The 27,940-nt window shown below is 37.3% G+C and overlaps 2 protein-coding genes across 3 annotated transcripts; both read left to right on the top strand.

Annotated features, from left to right (window-relative positions):
- On the top strand, window positions 1–11,993 carry LOC125780535 (cytochrome P450 2B4-like). The gene is made up of 9 exons (XM_049462747.1): window positions 1–238; window positions 2,489–2,648; window positions 2,762–2,914; window positions 5,324–5,484; window positions 5,711–5,884; window positions 6,709–6,850; window positions 9,428–9,615; window positions 9,711–9,852; window positions 11,004–11,993. The coding sequence occupies exons 1-9, from the start codon at window positions 44–46 to the stop codon at window positions 11,192–11,194; spliced, it is 1,506 nt and encodes a 501-aa protein (XP_049318704.1). The 5' UTR covers window positions 1–43; the 3' UTR covers window positions 11,195–11,993.
- Window positions 11,994–13,933: 1,940 nt separating this feature from the next.
- LOC103029307 (cytochrome P450 2J4) lies at window positions 13,934–27,773 on the top strand. Of its 2 annotated transcripts, XM_007233094.4 has the most exons (9): window positions 13,936–14,188; window positions 18,398–18,557; window positions 18,674–18,826; window positions 19,471–19,631; window positions 19,853–20,026; window positions 22,141–22,282; window positions 24,750–24,937; window positions 25,038–25,179; window positions 26,546–27,660. In XM_007233094.4, the coding sequence occupies exons 1-9, from the start codon at window positions 13,994–13,996 to the stop codon at window positions 26,734–26,736; spliced, it is 1,506 nt and encodes a 501-aa protein (XP_007233156.3). In that variant the 5' UTR covers window positions 13,936–13,993; the 3' UTR covers window positions 26,737–27,660. The 2 variants fall into 2 exon arrangements, with proteins under 2 accessions (XP_007233157.3, XP_007233156.3); XM_007233095.4 differs by lacking the exon at window positions 19,853–20,026 and having other exon boundaries at window positions 13,934–14,188; window positions 26,546–27,773.
- The last annotated feature ends 167 nt before the right edge of the window (window positions 27,774–27,940 follow it).

Consider the following 27,940-nt stretch of genomic DNA (forward strand, 5'->3'; position numbering starts at 1 on the left):
TATAAAGCTCTGAACTGCTGAACTCTCCAGCACTTCTCTCAGAATGGAGTCTGTACTGAGATATCTGGACTGGACGTCTGTGGGCTTTGCCCTGCTGGGTGGTCTTCTCTCTCTGGTTCTGCTGGAGATTTTCAGGTTAAACTCCTCCAGGAGACGCTTCCCCCCCGGACCCAAACCTCTACCCTTTGTGGGAAACCTGATGCAGCTCTTTCAGAACCCAATGGACCTCGTCAGATCGGTCAGTTTCCTGTTTTTCTATGGAGCAGTACAAAAATGTGTATATCATCAGTGTCCAATGAAAAACATGTATCTTCAAACAGCAACTTTCCAGGAGAGAGATGAAACCATCAGGTAATTTTGGAGAATTTATTTTGGTCCATTCATCAAGAAAATTTGATACAGAGTAAGGGACAGTCTTTGTGTTCAAATTATTTAGCAAATTAAACTCTACAAAAAAATGGAGATACTTGTTTTTCCACTGAACAGCGATGATATGCATGTCAGGAAAACAGCTCCTTCCTACAGGGGCATGTTTACTCTTGCTGTAAGTTTGTAACTCTTGTCACGTGTTCCACTGGAACGCTGCCAGATACTCTTCCAAGAATTACGTAACTATTCCACGCATGCTTCATGCCTTGGATTTGCAGACACCAGCAACAATGTTTATACTGATATTGATCAGACGTCTAAGATTGCTAATCTGAAGGTGCACCTCGCACGCTAATTGTTTGTACACCACTGCTTTTTACCCACACACAAGAACACAGAGCCAGTGCGCAGTCATCAGAAAAAATACAATCACCACTATAAACTCCAGGGCGCACACAGAGCACACACGTGTGACTTTGTGTGTCATTTCATAAAAAAAAAATAATAATAATATTGACTTACATTAATTTGTTCTATCACAAACAAACAAAAAAAAAATTACAAACTTTTTGTATAGTGACAGATTTCTTCTGTGTATTTGGAGAGGTTGGGGACACTCTGGAGAGGTTTTGAACCATTTGGAGACGCCTAGTGGACATCTAATATAATGCTGTGTAGCTTATCAATGCTTTCTTGTATCTTTTTCATGTTTTGTAATCTGTTTGTTAAGACCCTACTGAATCAGAAAATGTAGAGCGTGACAGGTAACATTTATACACACATTGTAAAAGCCCTGAATGGTCATTGTGCTATAAGTAAAACTTAAGACATAGCGTAGTAGTGCAAATCAGCTAAAAAAATTGCATAAAACTGAATCTGCGATAAAAGGTTAAAAGGAATGTGGGGGCAATTGACACACTGATTGGTTTATTGCATGTTGAGCCAAAAATACAACCATGATTAATTAAGAGAATTAGTACATGTCGTTTTTCATGTTTCAAGTCGAGCAAGGAGTACTTTTCTCGTTGTTGCGGTATCAAAGACACACTGACATTTCCTAAATCTGTCAGGGATGCAGCAGGGAGGACACGGAAGACAGGACAAAAATGTGACAAATTCAAGCTGCACAGTGTCTATAGACTAGGCTTAATCCCTGTCTTGGAAACTGCCCCTTATGATTTTGAGGAAATTATCTTATTCAAGTCTTTGCCAACCCTGTTCTTAATAAGGTTCCATATTTCCAGTTCTCCTCCAAACCTTAGTTTAACTAATCAGTCCTTCATTTTTAGGCATTTTAAATATTCATTTAGATATTTCCATAGAGATATTAAGCTATTTAAACATATCCAGGAGTTCCCTGTTCACCCAATCATCTTCGGATAACTCCGCCCCTCTAAGGAAGTAATCTTTGACATCAGTGAAATCACAACCTTCATACTATTGTTTTATATTCAAAGGGACTAAGGACCCTTGCTGCTGTTCATGTTTATCAATAATTGATATTAATTTCCCTCTTAATATTTCTCATATTGTCTGCATACTTAGTTGGGTGTAAAGCTTAAACTGTTCACTGTGATGTGGTAAAATTTTGATACAACCCAAAGTCATACAAGGAAATGAAAAGTCCTAAAAATAAAAATGATTAAGCTTTGTAAATATGTTTTCTATTCAAACTTAAGTCTTATATTCGCTATGAAGCCTGATCAGTTCAGTTTGGTGGTGTTTTAAGATCTACAGAATTCGCTTAATGTGTTTTAAAGCATAATTTGTGTGTGTTGTTGTACAATGAATAGCTCTACAGTATTTGAGTAATGTTCTAATCCATATTATGGCAAGATTTATAGTTCTTGACTATGACTATGAAGGGGAAAAAATACTGTAAGACCTGATGGTCAGTCAATTTGAAAAAAAGTATGAACTTTGAAAGTTCTACACTCAAGTGAAAGACCATCAAAAACATTATGATGAAACTGGCAGTCATCAGGATTTTTAGTTCAGTCTTAGGTCTTATATTTGCTATGAAACCTTTGATCAGTTCAGTCTAGTGGTGTTTTAAGATTTACAAAATTTGCTTAATGGACAAACTTTTCCTATAGTAAAGGTTTCATGTCTCTTTCAGATGGAGACCTATGGTGAGATGTCCTGTCTATACCTGGGTGGAAGGCCAATAATTATGCTAAATAAGATGGAGATTGTGAAGGAGGCTTTCGTTCATAATGGATCTGTGTTTTCTGGAAGACCACATGTGCCAATAATGGACTGGATCACTGAAGGGTTGGGTCAGTAAAAAATGAATCAGTATCTTCTCTTACAATAAACATTCTTAAGTCTCTACCACTCTGTAAAATCCTACATATGTCTCTATATCTCCATCCTCTTCTGCTTTTCTCAGGTATTGTGATGGCCCCTTATGGTAATGCTTGGAAACAGCAGCGCCGGTTTGCTCTGCACACTCTGCGTGATTTTGGTCTGGGGAAGAAAAGTGTGGAGGAGCGCGTGGCTGAGGAGGCACGATACCTTGTTGAAGAGATGCTAAAGCATGAAGGTAGTTTAAGATTAGCTATTGTGATACATTCCTGTGGATAGGGGATTAATTTTTAACAGGAGAAATTTTTTTAAATATTTTTAGATTCTTCAAAGTAGCACCTATTGCTTAGATGACAGCGTTGCACATCCTGGCATTATTTTCTCAGTCAGCTTTATGAGGTAGAGTCAACTGGAATGGCTTTTTAGTTAACTAATAAAAACTAAACAAAAATGTCGAAGACTGACAAATGGGGAAATTATTTGTAATAAATAATATTTTTGAGCAGTAAATGGAGAACTATGACTGACTATGACTATAACATATTGACTGGTTCCCCTAAACCCCTTTACTCACTCATTCATACAGCAGATCTTCTCCCACGCAAAATATGAGGAATAAAAACATTTTGTGGCATATTACTCGTCACCAAGATATTTAGAAAGGTAAGCTGGTTCAGATTTCTGGAGGCAGATAACCCGTGTAACATGGCTTGTTTAATATGTCTTCGGTTTAGTTTTAGCGATGTTTAATGCCTAAAAGTGTGACGAGCTAGCTAAAATACTATTGTTACCTGGGGAAGTACTAAAGATAATGACGAGCTAGCTAACCTTAGCGACAAGCTAGCTAACCTTAGTGACAAGCTAGCTAACCTTAGCGACAAGCTAGCTAACCTTAGTGACAAGCTAGCTAACCTTAGTGACAAGCTAGCTAACCTTAGCGACAAGCTAGCTAACCTTAGTGACGAGCTAGCTAAAATACTAATGTTACCTGGAAGAGTACTAAAGCTAATGACGAGCTAGCTAACCTTAGTGACAAGCTAGCTAACCTTAGCGACAAGCTAGCTAACCTAAGTGACGAGCTAGCTAAAATACTAATGTTACCTGGGAGAGTACTAAAGCTAATGACGAGCTAGCTAACCTTAGTGACGAGCTAGCTAAAATACTAATGTTACGTGGGAGAGTAGTAAATCTAATGACGAGCTAACTAACCTTAGCGACAAGCTAGCTAACCTTAGTGATGAGCTAGCTGAAATACTAATGTTATCTGGGAGAGTACTAAAGCTAATGACGAGCTAGCTAACCTTAGCGACAAGCTAGCTAACCTAAGTGACGAGCTAGCTAAAATACTAATGTTACCTGGGAGAGTACTAAAGCTAATGACGAGCTAATTAACCTTAGCGACAAGCTAGCTAACATTAGTGACGAGCTAGCTAAAATACTAATGTTATGTGGGAGAGTAGTAAAGCTAATGACGAGCTAACTAACCTTAGTGACAAGCTAGCTAACCTTAGCGACAAGCTAGCTAATCTTAGCGACAAGCTAGCTAACCTTAGTGACGAGCTAGCTTAAATACTAATGTTACGTGGGAGAGTACTAAAGCTAATGACGAGCTAACTAACCTTAGCGACAAGCTAGCTAACCTTAGTGACGAGCTAGCTAACCTTAGTGACGAGCTAGCTAACCTTAGTGACAAGCTAGCTAACCTCAGCGACAAGCTAGCTTAAATACTAATGTTACGTGGGAGAGTACAAGCTAGTCAACCTTAGTAACAAGTTGTTTGAGGGCAAATTGTGATCGGTTTTTATATTTTATAATAAAAATAAATACAATTTGATTCAGTTGACTTCATGTGGTGACTCCTGATTAAGTTTGAGAAGAGACAGATTAAGAATAATATTGATAAATAGGAAAGATACTTTAATATTTTTATTTTTAAATCCTAATTTGTTTTCAGGCTCATTTTTTTCCAGTTTTGGTCTTGACTCAGACTCTAGCGGTCACCAGTAAACTCATCGAAAAGCAGCTCTTCCTGTCTTTTTCCTAACGCTCAATGTTACTGGACTGCATGAGTTTTAAATACACTTGTTAAATAATGTAAGTGTAGTCTACTGAAAGCCAGTAATATTAGTATAAATCTCTATTTCAGTAAGTGTGTAATTTGAGAAACTTGGCTTTATTTGTATCATCTTTACAGTTCACTTGTTTTAGCAGTAATAAATCGTACAAATTTACATTTAAAAATAGTAACACAATGTAAATTTACATTTAAAATAGTAACACAATAAAAATACATAATACACACAATTTATTTGACTAAAAGATATTAGACTTAAACTAGACTAAAATGTTGACTAAAAGACACACCAACTAAATCCAGCTGTGCGATCTGCAATTGATTAAAAAAATAGGGCTCTAAATGTGTCTGAGAGCATCAGTTTTTTTTTTGTGTAATGTTCTATTTCATATTATAGCAAGAACTACTTAACTACATAAGGACAAAATACTTTCACAAACTTAAAAAAGTTTAAAAGTATTCTCAAGTGATTTTATTCATAGTCTGGTTGGAACTGTATCTATAAAATACAAAAAGTGTTCTGTCAGTGTATTCTTTCTAATCTAGTCTATGCCTTTTCCACTTGTCTTGAAGGGAAGGCTTTTTTTCCTATCCATCCTATTATGAACTCAGTCTCCAACATCATCTGCTCCATCGTCTTTGGAGACCGCTTTGATTATGAAGACAAGCGCTTCGCTCATCTGCTGAAACTTATAAATGAGAACATTTGGCTTGCTGGATCAATAGTAGCACAGGTAACAACCAACAAGATCTCAGCTGCTAAGCATTCAGCTATTTAATATAATGTTGACTAGACCTTTCATGGACTTCGTATCTTTTAAATATGACACCTTAAAGCATAAATTAACGTAACTGTTAATTAGTAATAAATTAACTTTTATTGTATTAATTGTGGAGAATTTCTATTGGTCCATTCATCACAAAATTAACTAGAAATGTGGATTTTTCTTGGTCCTGTAGGTCTTCAACTTGGTTCCCTTCATAAAACACTTTCCGGGGCCTCACCAGAAGATCTGGAGAAATGCCTGTTCTTTGAAAGGCTTCATTCGTGAGGTTGTAGAGGAACACAGGAAGACTCTGGACCCAGAAAACCTGCGGGACTTCATTGATGCGTACCTGGTGGAGATGACCAAGGTGAAAACATTAGGACAAAATATTGTCAGAAATCAAATGCAGAGAAAAATAAAACATATAAGGATCGTCAATGGCAATAATATGCATATATTTACAATACTTGTGCTGGGCACAAGTGAAATTTGGCCACTCCCCAAGGTGATTTTTTGAGACCACGTGCCTGGAGTGGTGGGCAGCTGTTGCAGTTAAGGTTAAGGACCTTGCTCAGAGGCCCTCCAAACATAGCTAGGTATCAAAACCACATACTTGTCATGAAAGGAATTTCTCAGATAAAAGTTTCTTTGCTAATCTATACAAATAAGAATTCATTCAGAATGGAATTAAGAATGATAATAGTAATTCTCTACTAAAAGGCACATGTAGTTTAAGACTAAGTTTAATGTTCGCTTAGGATTCTGACTCTGTTCTCTATAGTGATTGGTCTCTATGTGTTTGCACACTTCAATCCATCACATATCTTCAGTTGTAGCTTCTGAACAAGCAATTTGTTGTATCTTGTAAGTGGAAAGTGCTAATGCATTAAGCATTAATGACTGAACAAGAATCTTTTTAAAGGGTAATTATGCCGCCTGATTTTATCTGACTCAATCCTTAGCTCAAATTTAACAAATGGTACAAAATGGGAGAAGTATTTTGGGAAGGGCAATGGGTGATGTTTGGGTTTAGAGGCAGGGCAGAAGGGAGAGCTGATTGGGCTGAGAAGTGTGCCTCTGATAGTGGCAAGATGCAGAAGGTTGGTCTTCAACAGGGGCCACATTAAAGTGCAAGTAGCAAGCCATGAGTCATTTAGCGTTTTCTAAACATCCTCTTCTTGTTTTGAGCAGCAAGAGGCAAAGGAAGAATCTACATTCCATGAAGAGAACATGATTATATCCACCTCTGACCTTTTTCTTGCCGGGACCGACACCACAGCTACCACTCTTAGATGGGGCCTCATTTACATAATGGACCACCCTGATGTGCAAGGTACTGTTACAGATCCATAATAATCAATATTATAATAGAAAAGTGATGAACGTTAAGGAACAGTGGATAGAAAAACGTTTTTTTAGCACAGTTTAAATGGCGAGAAATACTTTCCAGAACAGTGTGGACTGTGGGGAACATACTCTAGAACAGTATTATGTTCTAGTTCTAAAACAGTTCTAAACTGTGGAGAAATCACCTCCAACCCCCCCAAAAATAAAAAGGTTCCTCGATGTCAAACATCCTAGAACAGTGTACATGGTTGAGAGTATTCCAGAAGTATGTAAACAAAAAGACATAATTATAGAAAACATTGTAGAATAATGTAAATGGTTGGGGGAACCAGTCTAAAATGGTATAGACAATATAGAGACAATAAAGAATACTGTGAATGTTGAAGAAGACATTGTAGAACAGTGTGAATGGTGGAGGGGAAATTGTAGAACAATGTGAATGCTGAAGAGAACAATGTGATAGGTGGAGGTAAAATTCTAGAACAGTGTGAATGCTAGAACAGAGTTGTTGGTGAGGTATATATTCTAGAACAGAGTTGTTGGTGAGTTAAATATTCTAGAACAGAGTTGATGGTGAGGTATATATTCTAGAACAGAGTTGTTGGTGAGGTATATATTCTAGAACAGAGTTGTTGGTGAGGTAAATATTCTAGAACAGTGTCGATGGTGAGGTAATATTCTAGAACAGAGTTGTTGGTGAGGTAAATATTCTAGAACAGTGTCGATGGTGAGGTAAATATTCTAGAACAGAGTTGTTGGTGAGGTAAATATTCTAGAACAGAGTTGTTGGTGAGTTAAATATTCTAGAACAGAGTTGATGGTGAGGTATATATTCTAAAACAGAGTTGTTGGTGAGGTAAATATTCTAGAACAGAGTTGATGGTGAGGTAAATATTCTAGAACAGAGTAATTGGTGAGGTAAATATTCTAGAACAGAGTTGTTGGTGAGTTAAATATTCTAGAACAGAGTTGATGGTGAGGTATATATTCTAGAACAGAGTTGTTGGTGAGGTAAATATTCTAGAACAGAGTTGTTGGTGAGGTAAATATTCTAGAACAGTGTCGATGGTGAGGTAATATTCTAGAACAGAGTTGTTGGTGAGGTAAATATTCTAGAACAGTGTCGATGGTGAGGTAAATATTCTAGAACAGAGTTGTTGGTGAGGTAAATATTCTAGAACAGTGTCGATGGTGAGGTAAATATTCTAGAACAGAGTTGTTGGTGAGGTAAATATTCTAGAACAGAGTTGTTGGTGAGTTAAATATTCTAGAACAGAGTTGATGGTGAGGTATATATTCTAAAACAGAGTTGTTGGTGAGGTAAATATTCTAGAACAGAGTTGATGGTGAGGTAAATATTCTAGAACAGAGTAATTGGTGAGGTAAATATTCTAGAACAGAGTTGATGGTGAGGTAAATATTCTATAACAGAGTAATTGGTGAGGTAAATATTCTAGAACAGAGTTGTTGGTGAGGTAAATATTCTAGAACAGAGTTGTTGGTGAGGTAAATATTTTAGAACAGAGTTGTTGGTGAGGTAAATATTCTAGAACAGAGTTGTTGGTGAGGTAAATATTCTAGAACAGTGTTGATGGTGAGGTAAATATTCTAGAACAGAGTGAACTGTACAGGTCTTATTCTAAAATACTGTGAACGTTGAAGAAGATGTTCAAGAATAGAGCGGATGGTGAGGTAAATATTCTAGAACAGAGTGAACTGTACAGGTCTTATTCTAAAATACTGTGAACGTTGAAGAAGATGTTCAAGAATAGAGCGGATGGTGAGGTAAATATTCTAGAACAGAGTTGATGGTGAGGTAAATATTCTGGAACAGAGTTGTTGGTGAGGTAAATATTCTAGAACAGAGTTGTTGGTGAGGTAAATATTCTAGAACAGAGTAATTGGTGAGGTAAATATTCTAGATCAGAGTGAAGAGTACAGCTAATATTCTAAAATACTGTGAACGTTGAAGATGTTCTGGAACAGTGTGCATGCTTAGGAAAACATTGTAGAAGAGACTTAAGGGCAAGGATACATTCTAGAAAAGTGTGAATGCTAAGGAAAACATTCCAGAACTATGGCAATGCTGAGAAAACAGTGTTGTAGAACAGTGTGAATGGTTAGGAAAACATTGTTGAACAGTGTGAATGATGAGGATAGTATTATAGAATAGTGTGCATAGCAGGGAAGACATTCTAGAAGGGTGAGTTAAGGAAAGTTAAATATTCTAGAACAGATAATATTTTAAAATATGGTAAATGTTAAAAACGACTTTCTAGAACAGTATGAACAGTGATGAAAACATTACAGATTAGTATGAATGCTAAGAAAAAAATATTGTAAAATAGTGAGAATGGTAGTGAAAGCATTCTAGAACTATATAAATGGTAGTGAGAGCAATCAGTGTGAGTAATGAGAAGAACATTGATTATCATTGAAAAAGATCATTGATCTTTTAACTGCATTTTAACAAGTACAAATGATGAAACTGGCACTATTTCTGCTCATGCTATAACTATATCATGTTCTCTTATGTTTGTGTTCCTGGTTTTCCACGTCTCAGAGCGCTGTCACGAGGAGATAGTTCAGGTGCTGGGTTTTGATCGTTCTCCCTGCATGGACGATCGTGCACAGCTCCCCTACACTCACGCCACTGTTCAGGAAATTCTGCGCTGTTCCAACATCTCCCCTTTTGGTGGAGTCCACGAGACCACACAACAAACACAGCTGCATGGATACCACATCCCAGCGGTACTGATGGGGAAATAGAGGAATTATACATGTAGATTCATTGACTGACTAATTGTGTGGGAATGATTTACTGTGTTTTTTGTGTCTCATGGCAGGGAACACAGGTTTTGGCTAATTTTACAGCCATCATGAGTGACAGAAACCACTGGAAGTATCCAGATGTGTTCAACCCAGAGAACTTTCTAGATGAGAAAGGACAGTTCTGTAAAAATGACTTCTTTCTGCCATTTTCTATGGGTGAGTGTCTGCAATGAGTTAACAAGGATACATCTTCCCTAGTCATTATAGGCATTTGCATGGGAAAATTAACCAACATTAAGTTACACTTAGTAGTAAAGTAAACAATAACTTGCTCTTATGACCTACAACACTGTAACCAGGCAGGTAAACAATATATCCACACGGATGGCAAGTGAGTTGGGGGGGCACATCTATTATGTGAATAAATTATGCCAGGAGCCAATACAAGATTTACTCGAAATTAGATTTGTTTAAGTAAATTTCTGGTGTTTTGCTATCTTGGCAAAAGAAAACACAGGTACGTTACTGACTGAAGTGAACCTAGGCAGATGTCTTCAGTCAGATGATCATTGCTATTTTGGCAGTGAATTGTGTGTGCAACACACATGTCGTGCACACATGGACACACAGCAGCGCCAGACTACAACATAAAATAAAATAACAAACTTTACGTCATTGTCAAATAAATTTTGTTAGTGTTAAATTACCTTCTTGTGCACCTTTAAAGCAGTCTGCCAAATTCAGATCGCTCAAGTTTACAAGATAGGAGAGAGGACTGCTCTGATTAAAACAGACTCTGGTTTGTTTGCACTTTTGGTGTGGTTAATTTCTGCAGGTGTGAAATCGGTAATCGCATGCAGAGACTGATTTACACTGCACAGATATGCATGCTGGACCTTCCTGCTGTATTTACTTTAATTGCGGAGCATTTGGTGTTTAATTTTGTGCCTGTGTGAAAACATACCAAACCAAGGAATGCTCCAAATAAAATTATTTTATTATACAACTGATTCAGACCAGAGAAATGAACTACAAGTAGTGATGTTTTTGCTGTTTTGGGGCACAAATTTTAGACTGGTTCGTGCAGGTTAGTTTGAATATAACTTTGTTAAAATTGCTATTAAAATTGTGCCTGTATTTTTTCCCCACCCATTAGTACATGCCTAGCCTAGTATTATCTTAAATGTAATCGAATAATTGACCTATTTTTGGCCATGCACGTGATTAGATTAGTTGCTGAGACAAGGTTCTTATGAAGGTTTGAAATTTGCATCACCTGGACTTTCTTAATGAATTCTGTAAACAAGCCACATCTTTAACAAGCTAAAAAAGTGTGTGTATATTTATATATATATATATTACTGCAGGTCCGAGGGTGTGTCTGGGTGAGAGTCTGGCGAGGACAGAGCTCTTCATCTTCTTCACCTCTCTGATCCAGCGGCTGAAGTTCTCATGGCCTAAAGGAGAACCTCGTCCAAACATGGACGGCATCTTGGGCATGATCCGCTCTCCGTTCCCCTATAATACAATCTGCAGCAGCAGGGAGACCACCCACTGAATTACACCACCAAGACCAGCTTCTGTATGAGAGAGAGCAGCACCATTCCTGAAGAACATTATCAGCTTTATATTTAAATATTAAAATTAAATCTTAGCAGTAGTATATTTCCACTTGACCCTCTCTTTCAGTCTGAGCAACCAGAACTTGCAAGATGGTGAGCCAAATAGCAAGCTCTCCAAATATTCACTATGGGTGCATCCCAATTGAATACTAATTATTAATTTCTTTCACCTATGCCCATCCTTTATTTGTATATTTTATAAAACTAAATCGATTACTTACTTAACATATATACTAATTACAATATGTATGGTAAATAATACAGTGTATTAAGATATTTTTATATATCTTTCTATTAAAGCATGTGTTCTCTCTATTATTTGTGCTCTCATTGATGCAAATATACACAAAATGAGATGAATTTATTTATTTGTATTATTTATTTGTATATTCAGCCACACCTGTTGGCAGTTAGCACCTAAAAGTTGATCTTATTTAAAGCTCTTGGGAACCAAAAAGTTTTCTTCATTAAACAAAAGTTTATCCTTTTTCTTTCCTATTGCCCCCTGACACCCTTTACCTTTTTTGCATAAAGTTATCCACACAAAATAATAATGTTTTGTTTTAAGTGAGTTGTGAAATGTTCATTAATTTTATTAATGAATTCTATTTTATAAAAGGGGTTTAGGAAAAAAATAATAATTTTAAAGTGACAAAAATGTTTCTAACATGTTGGTTTTATATGTGTATTGGATTTTAATGTGGAAAAAAATGATCACTTGGTTTTAATAAAACTTTTTCAAAAGAAAAATACAAGTGGTTTTAAGAAAATAGTAATGTTTTTTTAGTGTCACATATGAATTTTAAAGTGAAAAAAGACAATTTACATGTTTTTTAAATAGATGTGCTGGTTTTAATGTGGAAAACAATTGATTACTTGTTTTTTGAAAGTCTAAAAATGAAATGGTGACAAAACCTTTGTTCAGAAGAGACATTTGTGCAAGTTGCGGTTTTCTTTACAGCAAAGCCTCATTGGCTGAGAACTGCAGCGCAGTAACTTTGCAGCGTTTATACTGCCAATATTTTATGGTTCAAATTTTATACAAAGTATGTCTATAATTTTACACTACTTTACTGGCAACTAAATATCCTGAACATTTATAACATAACATGATTATTGTAAAACATAATTACAATGTTTTATTGTATTAATTCTGTAGAACTATGTAATTTGATCATAGAGTAACATGTTTTACAGTGAATTATTGTAATTTTTTTAATGTAATACGTACCGTTAACTTCTAACTACACCTACACTACACTTAAACCAAATCCCTGGTATTTTTACAGTAAATTCAGACGCTAAATAACTTTACAGATGTTCTGTTGTGAAACTGTGAAATGTAATACATCTTGTGATGCTTTATGAAAACTGCTGCCACCTGTATATATAAAACAATAACATTTAAGGGGCAAAATGGGTGGTTAGGTTTAAAACATTTCCCAGAAATTGTACTGCTTTGTTTTGAGACTTAACATCAGCAAAACACATATGTCTACCACATATATCTAACCCTGTCACATTCAGTCCCACCACATTTAACCCCATCACATTCAACCCAATCACATTTAATCCTGTCACATACAATCCAATCACATTAAACTCCATCACTTTCAACTCCAATACTTGCAACCCATCACATTAAACTCCATCACTTTCAACCCCATCACATTCAACCTCATAACAATCACATCACTTCAACTCCATCACTTTAAACCCATCACGTTCAACCCCGTCACAATCAATTCCATAACATTCAACCCCATCACATTCAACCTAATCACTTTCAACCCCATCACATTCAACCCCATCACATTCAACCTCATCACATTTAACCCCATTACATTTAACCCTGTTACATTCAAGCCCATTACAATCAATCACATTCAACTTCGTCACATACAATTCTGACACATTCAACCGCATTTCATTCAACCCCATCACATTCAACCCTGTCCAATTCAGTCCCATCACATTTAACCCCATCACTTTCAACCCTTTTCTAATTCAGTCCCATCACATTCAATCCATCACATTCAACCCTATCACTTTCAACCCCATCACATTTGCCCCATCACATTTAATCCAGTCACATTCAATTCCGTCACATTCAACCCCGTCACAATCAATTCCATCACATTCTACCCCATCACATTCTACCCCATCCCTCTTAACCCCCTGACATTCAACCTCATCACATTTAACCCAATCACATTAAACCTCATCACATTCAATCCCATCACAAATACAACAGTATAGTACTTAAGAAGAGTGGTGAAATTGTTCTACTTTTTATTATACATTTCTATACAACCCAGTATGAGTATAATGACAATAAAGAGATATTTTAGAATGATTTAAACTGAACACTTGGGCAGCTTATGTAAAAGTCAATGTAACAGAGTATTGCACAGGGATTATGCTGTTGGCCACAGATTAGCCTCCACATAAACAAAAGAAAGAAGCTCAGAAAGCCACGCCTTCCTTTACTATTACACAATCACACCCTATATGTTGAAATAACGTGAAATTTTGAACTCTGAGACAAGGTTGCATCATCAAAAGGTGCAGCATTTCTCAATCCCTTTTATTGCTTGTATTGCTTCAATAAACTTGGCTTTCTTTTCAGACCTCTCTCTCTCTCTCTCTCTCTCTCTTTTCCCTTTTCCCCCTCCCTCTACCTGTTTTCCTGTATAAAGCTCTGAACTGCTGAACTCTCCAGCAGTTCTCTCAGAATGGAGTCTGTGCTGAGATATCTGGACTGGACGTCTGTGGGCTTGGCCCTGCTGGGTGGTCTTCTCTCTCTGGTTCTGCTGGAGATTTTCAGGTTTAACTCCTTCAGGAGACGCTTCCCACCCGGACCTAAAAGTCTGCCCTATGTGGGAAACGTGATGCAGCTCTTTAAGGAGCCAATGGACCTTATCAGATCGGTCAGTTTCCTGTTTTTCTATGTAACTGTATATGACTGTGTATATTGTCGCTGTCCAGTGGAAAACATGTATCTCGAAAGCAGCAACTTTCCAGGAGAGAGAAACAACCCACCAGGTAATTTTGGAGAATCTTCTTTGGTCCATTCATCAAGAAAAGTTGACAAAGAGTAAGGGACAGATTGTATGTTTAAATTATGTAGTAAACTTTAAATCTACAAAAATGGAGATACTTGTTTTTTCCACTGGACAGCGATTATATGCATGTCAGAAAAAACAGCTCCTTTCTACAGGGGCATGTTTACTCTTGCTGTAAAGTTTGCACGACTCTTGTGACGTGTTCCACTGGAACGCTGCCAGATACCCTTCCAAGAATTACGTAACTATTCCATGCATGCTTCATGCCGTGGTTTTGCAGACACCAGCATCAGAATACTGACCAGACTTCTAAGCTCTACTAAGATGAAAATGTGCCTCGCACACTCAACATGCGTACACCCCTGTTGTTACACTTGTTACAAGGACACTTGTACGGTGGCCGAGAAAGCCCAGCGCAGTGCAAATTGAAAAGCGCTGCAAAAGCACAAAACACATCCATCAAAATTACAACACAGGCGCAGCAAATAGAAAAACGCGCTGCAAATAGAAAAACGCGCTGCAAATAGAAAAACGCGCTGCAAATAGAACCACAACACAACGGAAGTGAGTCACAACACAACAGAATTTTCCCGGGGGACCTTAAAAGATGCTGTACCAGCTGTATACAAAGGACAATAAGTGGCAAACAAGCTTCTGAAAAGTAAGTTATGTTTATTACCTGTGATCACCACGGTTGTGTGCATATTATTAAAAGTTCTGCTTCACAAAACGCCTTGTTTGCCACTTATTGTCCTTTGTACACATAGTGAAGTCCGAGACGTTACTGAAGACGCAGCTTAGCTGGTACAGTATCTTTTAAGGTCCCCCGGGAAAATTCCGTTGTGTTGTGACTCACTTCCGTTGTGTTGTGGTTCTATTTGCAGCGCGTTTTTCTAGTTGCAGCGCGTTTTTCTATTTGCTGCGCCTGTGTTGTAATTTTGATGGATGTGTTTTGTGCTTTTGCAGCGCTTTTCAATTTGCACTGCGTTGGGCTTTCTCGGCCACCGTACACTTGGCTGTGCTCAAACCCAACTTTTACATCAACAAAAAATAGAACACAGAATAAAACAATCAGAATGTATGAACTACTAGAGAGTAGAATATGAAGTGTTTTTTAAACTTTATACTCAAGTACTAATGTATTAAAAAATATACATAAGTATTGCAAATAGTTTATTCTAAAATGTTCTACTTAAGTACTGAAAGTAGAAGTATGGGTATGTATTGTGTAGTTATTACAGAAAGAAGTCAAATGTTTGAAAATTGTATTGATTGTCATTTCATCTCATGTCCCACTTAACCCACTGAAAATGGCCCCTACAGAATTGGATTTTTTAATTTAATTTAATTTAATTTTTTTTTTTTTTGCAAATTACAAACATACAGCCCAACCATCAACTTCATTGAAGTTTTCCTGTCTAGATCAGGACCCAAAAATCCAGCCCAACCAGAACCTGTGCACCTATTAAACGTATAGCACAAGAAAACCGCTTCAATCAGACAACTAGTGTGTTAATCTACCAGCTAAATCTGCTTGTGACTGTATTACGCCAAACCAGTCAACTAACTTGACCTAAAATGTTTTGTTTCTTAACTTATTATTAATTAACTTCACGTCTTAAATTATATTTTCTGAACTATTTATATATTATTATTTTTTTTTTTACATAGCTAATTTTTACATACTTTGCAAAATAGAAAAAAAAGGACTGTACATGAATTTAAGAAGAATTGCCAAGAGGGGTGAGTGTGTCATATCAGAAGAAATATGACACACTAGCAAATTGCCTTTATTTGCTGTATTAAACACTTGTGTGTTAGCTAGCTTGCTAGCTAGTTACTAGTGCTGTAACAATATATTGATCTGTATCGATGCATCGATACAACTATGAACGATACAATGCATCGATTTGACGTAAAAACATCGATACATGTGTTTTTCACGTGCGTTTAACCGGTTACTGCAGAAGCGCCGTCTTCAGGGTCGCCGGCGGGCCCGTTCTGACTATGTAAAGTAGAATGTTTCAAAGCGTCAAATATTCTAAACAGAGCGACCAACTAACCAACTCATATTCATTAGTACTACTTTAACTACCTGCATGCAAAATTACAGCCATCTACATGAAACCAGTGGCCAGAAATCTCCAACTGAAAACAGCCTGAACACGCCTCCCCAACAAAATAGCCTTATAAAATATTATAAGTATATAAAATAACATCAGATTATATTATAGAAAATTCACTTACTATCACAGCATCCACAGTACAGCTCTGAACTGCAGATAAAATATCCATAAAGTCCTTTATTCGCCTGCTCACTTCTCCTTGCTTGCTTTAGTTTCAGCGCAGCCGCAACGTCATATTCTCAAGCTCCTAGCGACCACACAATGTAATGTTTTTACTTAAAGTTGTACGTGAATACAAAGCTAAGGGTGTCTTCTTCTAGATTCTGTGTTTTTTATTGGTTCACAAACAACTACTTTTCTTGAGTGATCGTCTCTACTTCAATTTAAGCCCTGAATGGTCATTGTGCTATATATGTAAAACTTAAGATATTCATTGTTATATCGTATTAGTGCAAATTGCATGAAAATGAGCATAAAATTGGATCTGCAGTAAGAGGTTTAAACATTGCATTGTTCCACCCTGTATTATTCTCCGCCTATTCTCCGTCACTCTCCGCTGCTAGGTTAGCTTGTTAGCGCTAGCTTTTTGTTATTTTTAAGGCGTAGTTGCGGCTAACAGCAATCTTTTTCCAGTTTAGCAATACAGCGAATTTTAAATGTCTTTCTCTGTCATTCTTCCAAACATCCAGCCGGACACTACAATACCTCCTTGTAGTTCGTCTAACTACGTCTATCTGTCCAGGCAAATAAAGTGGACACAGCTGGCTGTGTAATATTAATATGGCTAGCCTTAGCTAGCTAGCTAGCACAATAACATACATCTTAAATAGAAATGGAAATCTCTATTGACTTTGTGAATCTATTCACGGTGAAGTACAGGATCTTTGGGGAAACTATGGAGGGGTTGACCTCTTTAAGATTTATTTATTTTTGAAGAAGTGCATTTAGGAATGCAGCAGTGAGGTGGCATTGTTGGTATCCAGCGGTCCAACGCTATTTCTGTACCCCAGAGCTTCATTTTGCTAGACGATGGTGAATAAAGCATATTATGTTTTATTTATTCTTTATTTAACCAGGCAAGTCATTAAGAACACCTTATTTACAATGGCAGCCTGGCAAGAGGGAAAAAAGACTCTTAAAGAGAGAGGGAAAAAATACAAACGTAGAAGGGGAACAGACAATGACAAACATCATACAACAAATTCTTAAAAGCTGGCTTAGAAATAAATTTATCCAGTTTTAATGTTTTTTTTGCAGCGAGTTCCGGTCTTTGGCTGCAGCAGCTTGAAATGCTGATAAACCAATTACTGTATTCATCTTGGGGGCCTGTAGCATGATACACTGAGCATTACGGGTGTTATAGGCAGATGATTAATACTATGTCAAACTACATTGATCCTGGGGAGATGCTGGGTGGTGTACCGGTTCATACGGTATACCGTGGCGCAATTTTGTACCAGTATTTTTTTTTTTACATACCGCAGTGCCATACTGTAGAACAGCACCACCAAAGAAACACAGTGGTTGTTCAAATACTGTCAGTCTAACTTTTGCTGTTCCCAATTGCCCGTGATGTCCTCTTTGGGTCACCCAGGAATGAGCCCACAGTTGCTTCTTCCTCTTCTTTTTGTGTTTTTCTGAGCACAAAAGCACTACAATCACACAAAGCGCTTCTGTAGCCGTGATTGTCAGATTCTATGCTCCTCCCCTGCGATGACCTACGAACTCACGCAAGGATGTAGATGATGATTGGTCGGTGACTAACGTGTAGTGTTGCCAGTGCCCCCGAGAAACAAAGAGAACTGCTTAATCTGACAAAGTAAACATTGTGAGGGACAAAAATGTTGTGTAGTATGAGCTTGGCATAATGAATAAACTTGATACTAAAGCTGTTGCATCAGATGCTACACATTTACCTCCTATAGTAAAGGTTTTAAGTCTCTTTCAGATGGAGAACTATGGTGAGATGTCCTGTCTGTTCGTGGGCAGAAAACCAATGATTGTTCTGAATAAGATGGAGATTGTGAAGGAGGCTTTCGTTAATAATGGGTCTGTGTTTTCTGGAAGACCACAAGTGCCGTTACTGGAGTGGGTCACTAATGGGTTGGGTAAGTAACAAATTAATTAATTTCTTCTCTTATAGTGAACAATTTTTAATCTTTAGTCTTAAGTCTCTGTATTGTACATATGTCTCTATATCTCCATCTTTTTCTGCTTTTCTCAGGTATTGTGATGGCCCCTTATGGGAATTCGTGGAAACAGCAACGTCGGTTTGCTCTGCACACTCTGCGTGATTTTGGTCTGGGGAAGAAAAGTGTGGAGGAGCGCGTGGCTGAGGAGGCACGGTACCTTGTTGAAGAGATGCTAAAGCATGAAGGTAGTGACACATCTCTGGCGATTGGATTAATTTTTAACTGGAGAAATGAGAAGTCATTCCAGAATCTTTTAGATTATTCAAAATAGCAGCTCTTGCTTAGATGACTGCTTTCTTGGCATTTTCTCAGTCAGTTTTCTGAGGTAGAGTCAACTGGAATGGCTTTTAGTTAACAGCTGTGCTGAACTTTTTAATGTGTTTGAGAGCATCATATGTGTTGGTATCTATCTTAAACATTTTAAGACCTTTGAAAGTTGAAACTTTCCTCAGGTGCAGTCACAAAGACCATCAAAACATTATGATGTAACTGGCAGTTTTCAGGACCTCCTTAAGGAAATGAAAAGCAAGAGTATCCTCTGCTGCACAGGATACGTTGATCAGAGTTACCAGCCTCAGAAATCGCAAGTTAACATCACCCCAGATAAGAAACACCAAAATGCTTCTTCACAGTGTATTTTGGTTTGTTTAATGTTTTTAAAGTTACTACAAACTTTTGAGTTTCTTCCCTAGTCTGAATGGTACAGTTTCTATAAATTAATACACATAAAAAACTAGCTTTTTGTGTACTGTATCTCTTACTTATCAAAAAGTGCTTTGTCAGTGTATTCTTCCTAATTCAGTCTATTCCTTTTCCACTTGTCTTGAAGGGAAGGCTTTTTTTCCTATCCATCCTATTATGAACTCAGTCTCCAACATCATCTGCTCCATCGTCTTCGGAGACCGCTTTGATTATGAAGACAAGCGCTTCGCTCATCTGCTGAAACTCCTAAATGAGTACGTTGGGCTTCCTGGATCAATGATAGGACAGGTAACAACCAGCAAGAAATCCAGCTGTTTAATATGATTTAACCAAACTTTTCATGGACTTTTTATCTCAAATATATAACACTTTTATAGCATGAAAGAACATAACTGTTAGTCCGTAATAATTTACCTTTAATTGCATTAATCGTAGAGGATTTCTGTTAGTCTATTCATCACAAAATTGACTAGAAATGTGAAAATTAATTATTTTGGTTTGTGCTGCAGATCTTTAACTTGGCCCCCTTTATAAAACACTTTCCGGGGCCTCATCAGAAGGTCTTGAGAAATGCTAATTCCTTGAAAGGCTTTATTCGTGAGATTGTAGAGGAACACAGGAAGACTCTGGACCCAGAAAACCTGCGGGACTTCATTGATGCCTACCTGGTGGAAATGACCAAGGTGAAATCATCAGGACAAAATATTACCAGAAATCAAATGCAGAGAATATATTTGTCCTCCACATATGAGGACAGACCATGGCAATAATATGCTTTGCAAAATGTTGTCAAGACACCAAACATAGCTATAAGTATTGAAGCCACATACTTGTTGTCGAAGGCCCTGAGCTCTAACCAATGAGCCATCAGTGCCTCATTAAAATACTGAAACTTCTTCATTGGCATTCTGATTTCAAATTTTCTTTTTAAATAAAAAAAAAATCTTATTGGAATTTCTTAGCTAAAATTCTGAATTAAAAGTATTCAGTAATAAAGAGGACACTCCTTTGAGATCTTGATTGTGTGCTTCGGATCGTTGTCCTGCTGGAAAATGAACCATCGCCCCAGTCTGAGGTCAAGAGCGCTCTGGAGCAAGTTTTCCTCCAGGATGTCTCTGTACATCGCTGCATTCATCTTTCCCTCTTTCCTGACTAGTCTGCCAGTTCCTGCTGCTGAAAAACATCCCCATAGCATGATGCTGCCACCACCATGCTTGTAGGGATGGTATTGACCTCGTGATGAACAGTGCCTGGTTTTCTTCAAACATGACGCCTGGCATTCACACCAAAGAGTTCAATCTTTGTCTCATCAGACCAGAGAATTTTGTTTCTCATGGTCTGAGAGTCCTTCAGGTGCCTTTTGGCAAATCCCACATGGGTTGCCTTGTGCCTTTTACTAAGGAGTGGCTTTCACCTGGCCACTCTGTCACACAGGCCTGATTGGTGCATTGCTGCAGAGATGGTTGTCCTTCTGCAAGGTTCTCCTCTCTCCGCGGAGGAACTCTGGAGCTCTAACAGAGTGACCATCGGGTTCTTGGTCACCTCCCTGACCAAGGCCATTCTCCCCCGATCGCTCAGTTTAGACAGCAGGCCAGCTCTAGGAAGAGTCCTGGTGTTTCCAAACTTCTTCCATTTACGAATGATGGAGGCCACTGTGCTCATTGGGACCTTCAAAGCAGCAGAATTTTTTTCTGTATCCTTCCCCAGATTTGTGCCTCGAGACAATTTTGTCTCGGAGGTCTACAGACAATTCCTTTGACTTCACGCTTGGTGTTTGCGCTCTGACATGCAGTCAACTGTGGGACCTTATATAGACAGGTGTGTGCCTTTCCAAATCATGTCCAATCAACTGCATTTACCACAGGTGGACTCAATTTAAGATGTAGAAACATCTCACAGATGATCAGTGGAAACGGGATGCACCTGAACTCAATTTTGAGCTTCATGGCGAAGGCTGTGAATACTTATATAAATGTGATTTCTTAGTTTTTTATTTTTAATACATTTTCAGAACCCTCAAGAAATTTTTTTTCACATGGTCATAATGGGGTGTTTTGTGTAGATTTTTGAGGAAAGATTAATATAATACAATTTGGAATAAGGCTGTAATGTAACAAAATGTGTAAAAAGTGAAGTGATGTGAATTCTTTCTGGATGTACTGTAGACTAGGGCTGGGTATCATTTTAACATTTTCAACACCCACAGTTTTCATTCTCATTCTAATACTGTCACCATGAAACTGTGTAGGGTAACTAAGCTTCCTGGTTTTAGCTGACTCCAATAGGAGAAGGAGTTTGGGAGGGGCACTGGGTGATGTATGGGTTTAGGGGCAGAAGGGAAAGCCGATTGGTCTCTGAGCAGTGTGCTTTTGATAGCAGTCAGAAACAGATGGTCACCAGGGGCAGTATTATTGATTGCCTGATTTGCATATTGTGTGTCCGTGTATGAAAGTACACTGAAACTTCATCCTCGCCAATAGCACAGCTGAACCCGTGAGGGCGCTGCAGAGGCGGAAATAACCAAAATTAAAATGGTTTTAAAAGGCTAGGAAAGGTTTATAAAAATATTAACCAGGACTGGTATGTTTCACAACTTCAAAGAAACTCAAAATATGGTTTAGGGTTTAGTGCCTTTTAATGCTACTATCAAGCTAAGTCTACCAGAAGCAAGAGATTTAGGCAGAGTTTCCTAAAGACATTTTTTTTACAAAACAGGCTGTTAAAATGTGAGTAAGCTACAAGTCAGTTCTATGAAGTATTTAGCATTTTATAAACACCCTATTCTTGTTTTGAGCAGCAAAAAGCAATGGAAGAATCTACATTCCATGAAGAGAACATGATAATATCCACCACTGATCTTTTCCTTGCCGGAACAGACACCACAGCTACCACTCTTAGATGGGGCCTCATTTACATGATGGACCACCCTGATGTGCAAGGTACTGCTATAGATCCCCATTTACCATTCAGCAAGGGAAATATTATAATAGAAAAGTAGGAAACATTCAAGAACAGTGTGAATGTTACAGATGGTGAAAATTTTTTAGCACAGTTTGAATGGTGAACAGTACATTCTAGAACAGTGTGCACGGTAGTGAGAGCATTCTAGAAGTGTGTGCATGGTAGTTAGGGCATTCTAGAACTGTATGCATGGTAGTGAGCACATTCTAGAACAGTGTGCATGGTAGAGAACATTCTAGAATTGTGTGCATGGTAATGAGAGCATCATAAAACAGTGTGCATGGTAGTGAGCGCATTCTAGATCAGTGTGCATGGTAGAGAACTTTCTAGTATTGTGTGCATGGTAATGAGAGCATCATAAAACAGTGTGCACGGTGAGAGCATTCGAAAACTGTATGCATGGTTATGAGTAGAGATGATCCGATACAATATCGGATACAAATCGGATATCCGGCGAGCACGGCCGATGCACTTACCGATCCATATTTCAGTCCATATTTCAGTGTTTGACTGTGATTCTAACCACAAAGCAGTCCTTGCGTGTTCGTTGAATTGGTGGAGAAGAAGACTCTTGAGATCAGAAAGTGAAGTTCAAACACTCACAGGTTTATTAACAGAACAGGAGAATTTACACCAAGACATTCATCAGTACATCCTAGTGACAATTCTGACCCCCAAACACCCCCCACCCCCCACCCCCCCATCTGACTCCTCTTTTATATGAAAACTTAATTTCTGCCAAATCATGCGTACGTGCTTCCAGAGCATATGCACAGGGTCTGTAATTTACATTGTCATCCCGTTCGTTGGGCCGAACCCCGTCTGTTATCAAAGATAAGGAGTCTTCTGTCTCTTGCTGCTGCAGAGAAATTGTTCTTGTCTGGTTTGCTAAAGCCAGCCGGGTTGAACTCTCTGACCTTACAGTGACCCTTTTTTGAGCAATGTTACATGCTTTAGGCATTGCAGTAGATTAAGTATAGTGAATTAAATGTCTTAGCTGATTAAGCGGAATGGATATATGTTTTGATTAACTTGGTTATACAAAGTAAGATCGAAAATAGCCTGCAAAGGAAATTAATATATGATTAACTGAAGGTAAAATAGAAAAGTAAAATATGTAATTAACTTTATTATGAGCAACTTGATTATCATAGTGAGATAGAATAGAAAAGTAAAATATGTGATTAAATTGATTACTGAAAGGTAGGATAAAAATGTAGCTTTAAAATGTAGCCTTAGCATATAAATCCAACAGCTGCCCAATCAACCTGCCGTAACTGGGGTGACTGGAGTAAACCATATTCATAATCCACATATCCTATAAAACCACTGGATCTACAAACACTAACCAGCACAAACTCACCTATCTGTTATTAAAAAACAGTCATTAATTTAGTTCGGAAATACAGTTATCATTGCCAGTTAGCCGTTAGCCATCTCTATTAAGATCTGCAGTCTGTTAGCCTAGCTACCACACGCATTCCGGCATTATGAATGTAATAAATAACTAATAAATAATCTTGAGTGAACGACAGTCAAAATCCACATCTAATATCAAACCACAGATCCTACCAACCCTAACCAGCACTAAGTAATCAATCAGTTATTAATAAACAGTGATTAATTCAGCTCGGAAATACAGTTAGCATCGCCGGTTAGTCGTTAGCTAATGCAGCTAATCCTCTATGCTACCTGTCAAAATAAAAGTCTCCTGTGCAACCGTTGCAAAAAATGGCCTGAATTAAATTTTTAAGGTAGTTAATATTTAACTTTTTTTTATATTTAAAAAAAATTAAAACATTTAATTTGAAAGGAAACTATTGTGTATTTGCATATAAAGTGTGTCAAATAAATAACTTTTGAATGCATTTACATTAAATGCACTTGTGTATACTCTTCAAATGGCTGTGTGATCTGTTTCAGCCTCATTATGTAACCGTAATTATAGTGCTATTAATAAACTAAAAGTATCGGTGTTTGTATCGGTAATTTTATATCAGTTTTATAACGGTATCGGATCAGAGCTGAAAAAAGTGTATCGTCCCATCACTAGTTATGAGATCATTTTAGAACAGTGTGCATGGTAGTAAGAGCATTCTAAAACTGTATGCATGGTAGTGAGATCATTCGAAAACTGTGTGCAAGGTAGTGAGATCATTCTAAAACTTTATGCATAGAAGTAAGATCATTCTAAAACTATATGCATGGTAGTGAGAGCATTCTAAAACTGTATGCATGGTAGTAAAAGCATTCTAGAACAGTGTGCATGGTAGTATGGTCATTCAGAGGGAGTGATGAAGAGAATATTGATTATCATTGATAGACCCCTGCCTTATAAATGCATCATTGTGAGTACAGCTGATGAAACTGGCACTATTTCTGTTCATGCAATAACTATAATATCATGTTCTCTTATGTTTGTGTTCCTGGTTTACCACATTTCAGAGCGCTGTCACGAGGAGATAGTTCGGGTGCTGGGTTTTGATCGTTCTCCCTGCATGGATGATCGTGCACAGCTCCCCTACACTCATGCCACTATTCACGAGATCCTGCGCTGTTCCAACATCATTCCTATTGGTCCACCCCACGAGACCACACAATCAACACAGCTGCATGGATACCACATCCCAGCGGTACTGATGAAGAATTGTAATTTAATGTTATAAGAGAGTTATAAATGTAGATTAATTGACTGACTAATTGTGTGGAGTGTTTTTTTCTCTCCCATGGCAGGGAACACAGATTTTGGCCAATTCTACAGCCATCATGACTGACAGAAACCACTGGAAGCATCCAGATGTGTTCAACCCGGAGAACTTCCTAGATGAGAAAGGACAGTTCTGTAAAAATGACTTCTTTCTGCCATTTTCTATGGGTGAGTGTCTGCAATGAGTTAACAAGGATACATCTTCTCTTCTAGGTTCTGGCATCATTTATTTGGATAATGAGTGTGTCCCACATTGCAAATCACTATCAGTGTCTAGTCTTGTCAACCAGGGTTACATTCTCCTTTGGGAATTATTTAAAAGTTAGGAAAATTGTTGTCATTATAGGCATTTGCAGGGAAAAATGACCCAGCATTAATTCACACTTTGTAGTAAAAAATGGCAGATGACACAGATGACAAGTGAAGCCTGTTTTTTTAAATCCATAGTTGTAAAAAGACCCTTAGCGATGTTTCTGTATGTTTTGGGCCACATATTTCAAACTGGTTCATCCAGGTTTGCTTGTCACCATTAGTTTGAACATAGCATGTTGCTAAAATTCCTGTGTTTTGTCCCCAGCTATTTTCGGCACTGTAACATCACCAGCCTACCATGCTTCTGCCCAGTGCCATTTGAAATGCACAAGAATAATTAGATATTTTTGGCCATGTATTAGATTAGATTAGATTAGATTAGATTAGATTAGATTAGATACAGAACAGACAAATCATCATTTTAAACTCATCAAACACATCATATTTTTGAAATATGGAGATAACATCATAGTTCTTAGATACTGCTTTATACTGTGTTGCTGTTATACTGCTTAGCTCTTGTATACAGTATTCTAAGTATGATACAGAGCTATATTGGTGTTATTGGTGTTATTATTCAGAGTTAAAATTGATTCTGCTTTCCTCTCAGCATGCCCTGCGGTCACCATTATTCTTTGTTTGAGGTTATTATGTGTGTGTGTGTGTCTTATATTTGTTTGTGGGTAAATAGGACTTAGTTGTGTTGTTTCCCCTGGTGGAGCGTTTTTCACCCTCTTGGTGTTGGGTTGAATGGAGGATAAGGGTCTCCACCTAAGATTTTCTCTGTTATGGGAGAACCACAGCAGCTTTTTGGCAGTTTTTGATGTCCTCTCTTGTATAATAAAGCTTATATAGGATAAAAAAAGTTATTCATTCTTAGATACTATGATATTTTATAATGTCTTAGAGATACTGTGGTTTATAATTTCAGGTGAAAAATAATTGAATCAACAATTTTGTGAGTTGTTTTACCCTGTGGGGTTAATACTGTATATGACTCCATACAGTGTTGAATTAATTCTAAAATATTAACTCTTGTGGTTGAGTTATTTTTACAGTATAGTGAGTGGGGCCATATGTTATCTAGGACCATGTTAAATTCATTCAACTCATTCACCTGGACTTTTTATTAAAACAAGATATACAAGCCACATCTTTAACAAGCTAAGAAAGTGTGTGTATAAACTCATTACTGTGTGTGTGTGTGTGTTTGTTACTGCAGGTCAGAGGGTGTGTCTGGGTGAGAGTCTGGCGAGGACAGAGCTCTTCATCTTCTTCACTTCTCTGATCCAGCGGCTGAAGTTCTCATGGCCTCCTGGAGAACCTCGTCCAAACATGAACGGCATCATGGGCTTGGTCCGCTGTCCCTTCCCCTATAATACAATCTGCAGCAGCAGGGAGACCACCCACTGAATTAGACCACCAAGATCAGCTTCTGTATGAGAGAGAGCAGCACCATTCCTGAAAAACACAATACTATATTGTAATACTTGAGTAGTGTTCATTTAAATATTAATATTACATCTAAACAGTACTATATCTCTACTCGACCCTCTCTTCGAGTCTGATCAACAGGAACTGGCAAGCTGGTGAGCCAACTAGTAACTTTATTTGTGTATTTTTACAGAACTAAAGCAGTCACCTATTTAGCATATGTGCTAATTATAATATATATGCTAATTGAGAATTTTTTTAAGTGTATTAAAATGTGTATATATGTTTTTCTATAGAGAGCAGTGTTATCTCTATCATAAGTGATCTCATTGATGCAAATATACACAAAATGGCATGTATTTATTTTTTAATTTATTTGTATATTCAGCCACACCTGTTGGCAGTTAGAATCTAAAAGTAGTTCTTATTTAAAGCTCTTGGGAACCTAAATATAATGTTTTATTTTTTTCATTACACAAAAGACATTTCCTATTGCCCCCTGACATCCTTTTATTTGCATAATGGACTTCATCCAAATGTGTATTTTAACTAATTTTATTCATAAAAAATGTTTAAAAAAAAAACATGTGCATAATGAGAATAATGAGTTTTACAGTTTCATAAATGTTAAAGTAAAATGAAATGATTCTTACATCTTGGTTTTTAAGTGGGAAAAAATGGATCACTTGGTTTTAAACTGTTGTGTACAAAAATGAAATGAAATGCTAGCAGTAAAAAATTTAGCAAATCTTTTTTTAAGAAATATTTTTTGTGTCAAATATGAATTTTAACGTAAAAAATATATATTTTAAATAGATGTGCTGGTTTTGTTGTGAAAAACAATTGATTACTTGTTTTATGAAAGTGTAAAAAATAAAATGGTGCCAATAAAACATTTTTTCTTTACAGCAAAGCATGATTTAATGTTGACTGAGAACTGCAATGCAGTAACTTTGCAGTGTCCAATGTTTTACAGCTCATTTACAGTGATTCTACACAGAGTATGTCTTTAAATTTACAGTACTTTATTGGCAACTACATACCCGAAACATTTATATCATAACATATAATTATTATAAAAAATATGTAGTGATTTTTTATGCCAAAACTAAAAAGAAAACTGTAAAAGTCTAATTCTTATTAAAGAGTAATATGCTGTAATATTTCTGCTCAGTCAATTACT

Source organism: Astyanax mexicanus, chromosome 13 (assembly GCF_023375975.1).
Source record: "Astyanax mexicanus isolate ESR-SI-001 chromosome 13, AstMex3_surface, whole genome shotgun sequence".
NCBI classification, from domain to species: Eukaryota; Metazoa; Chordata; class Actinopteri; order Characiformes; family Acestrorhamphidae; genus Astyanax; species Astyanax mexicanus.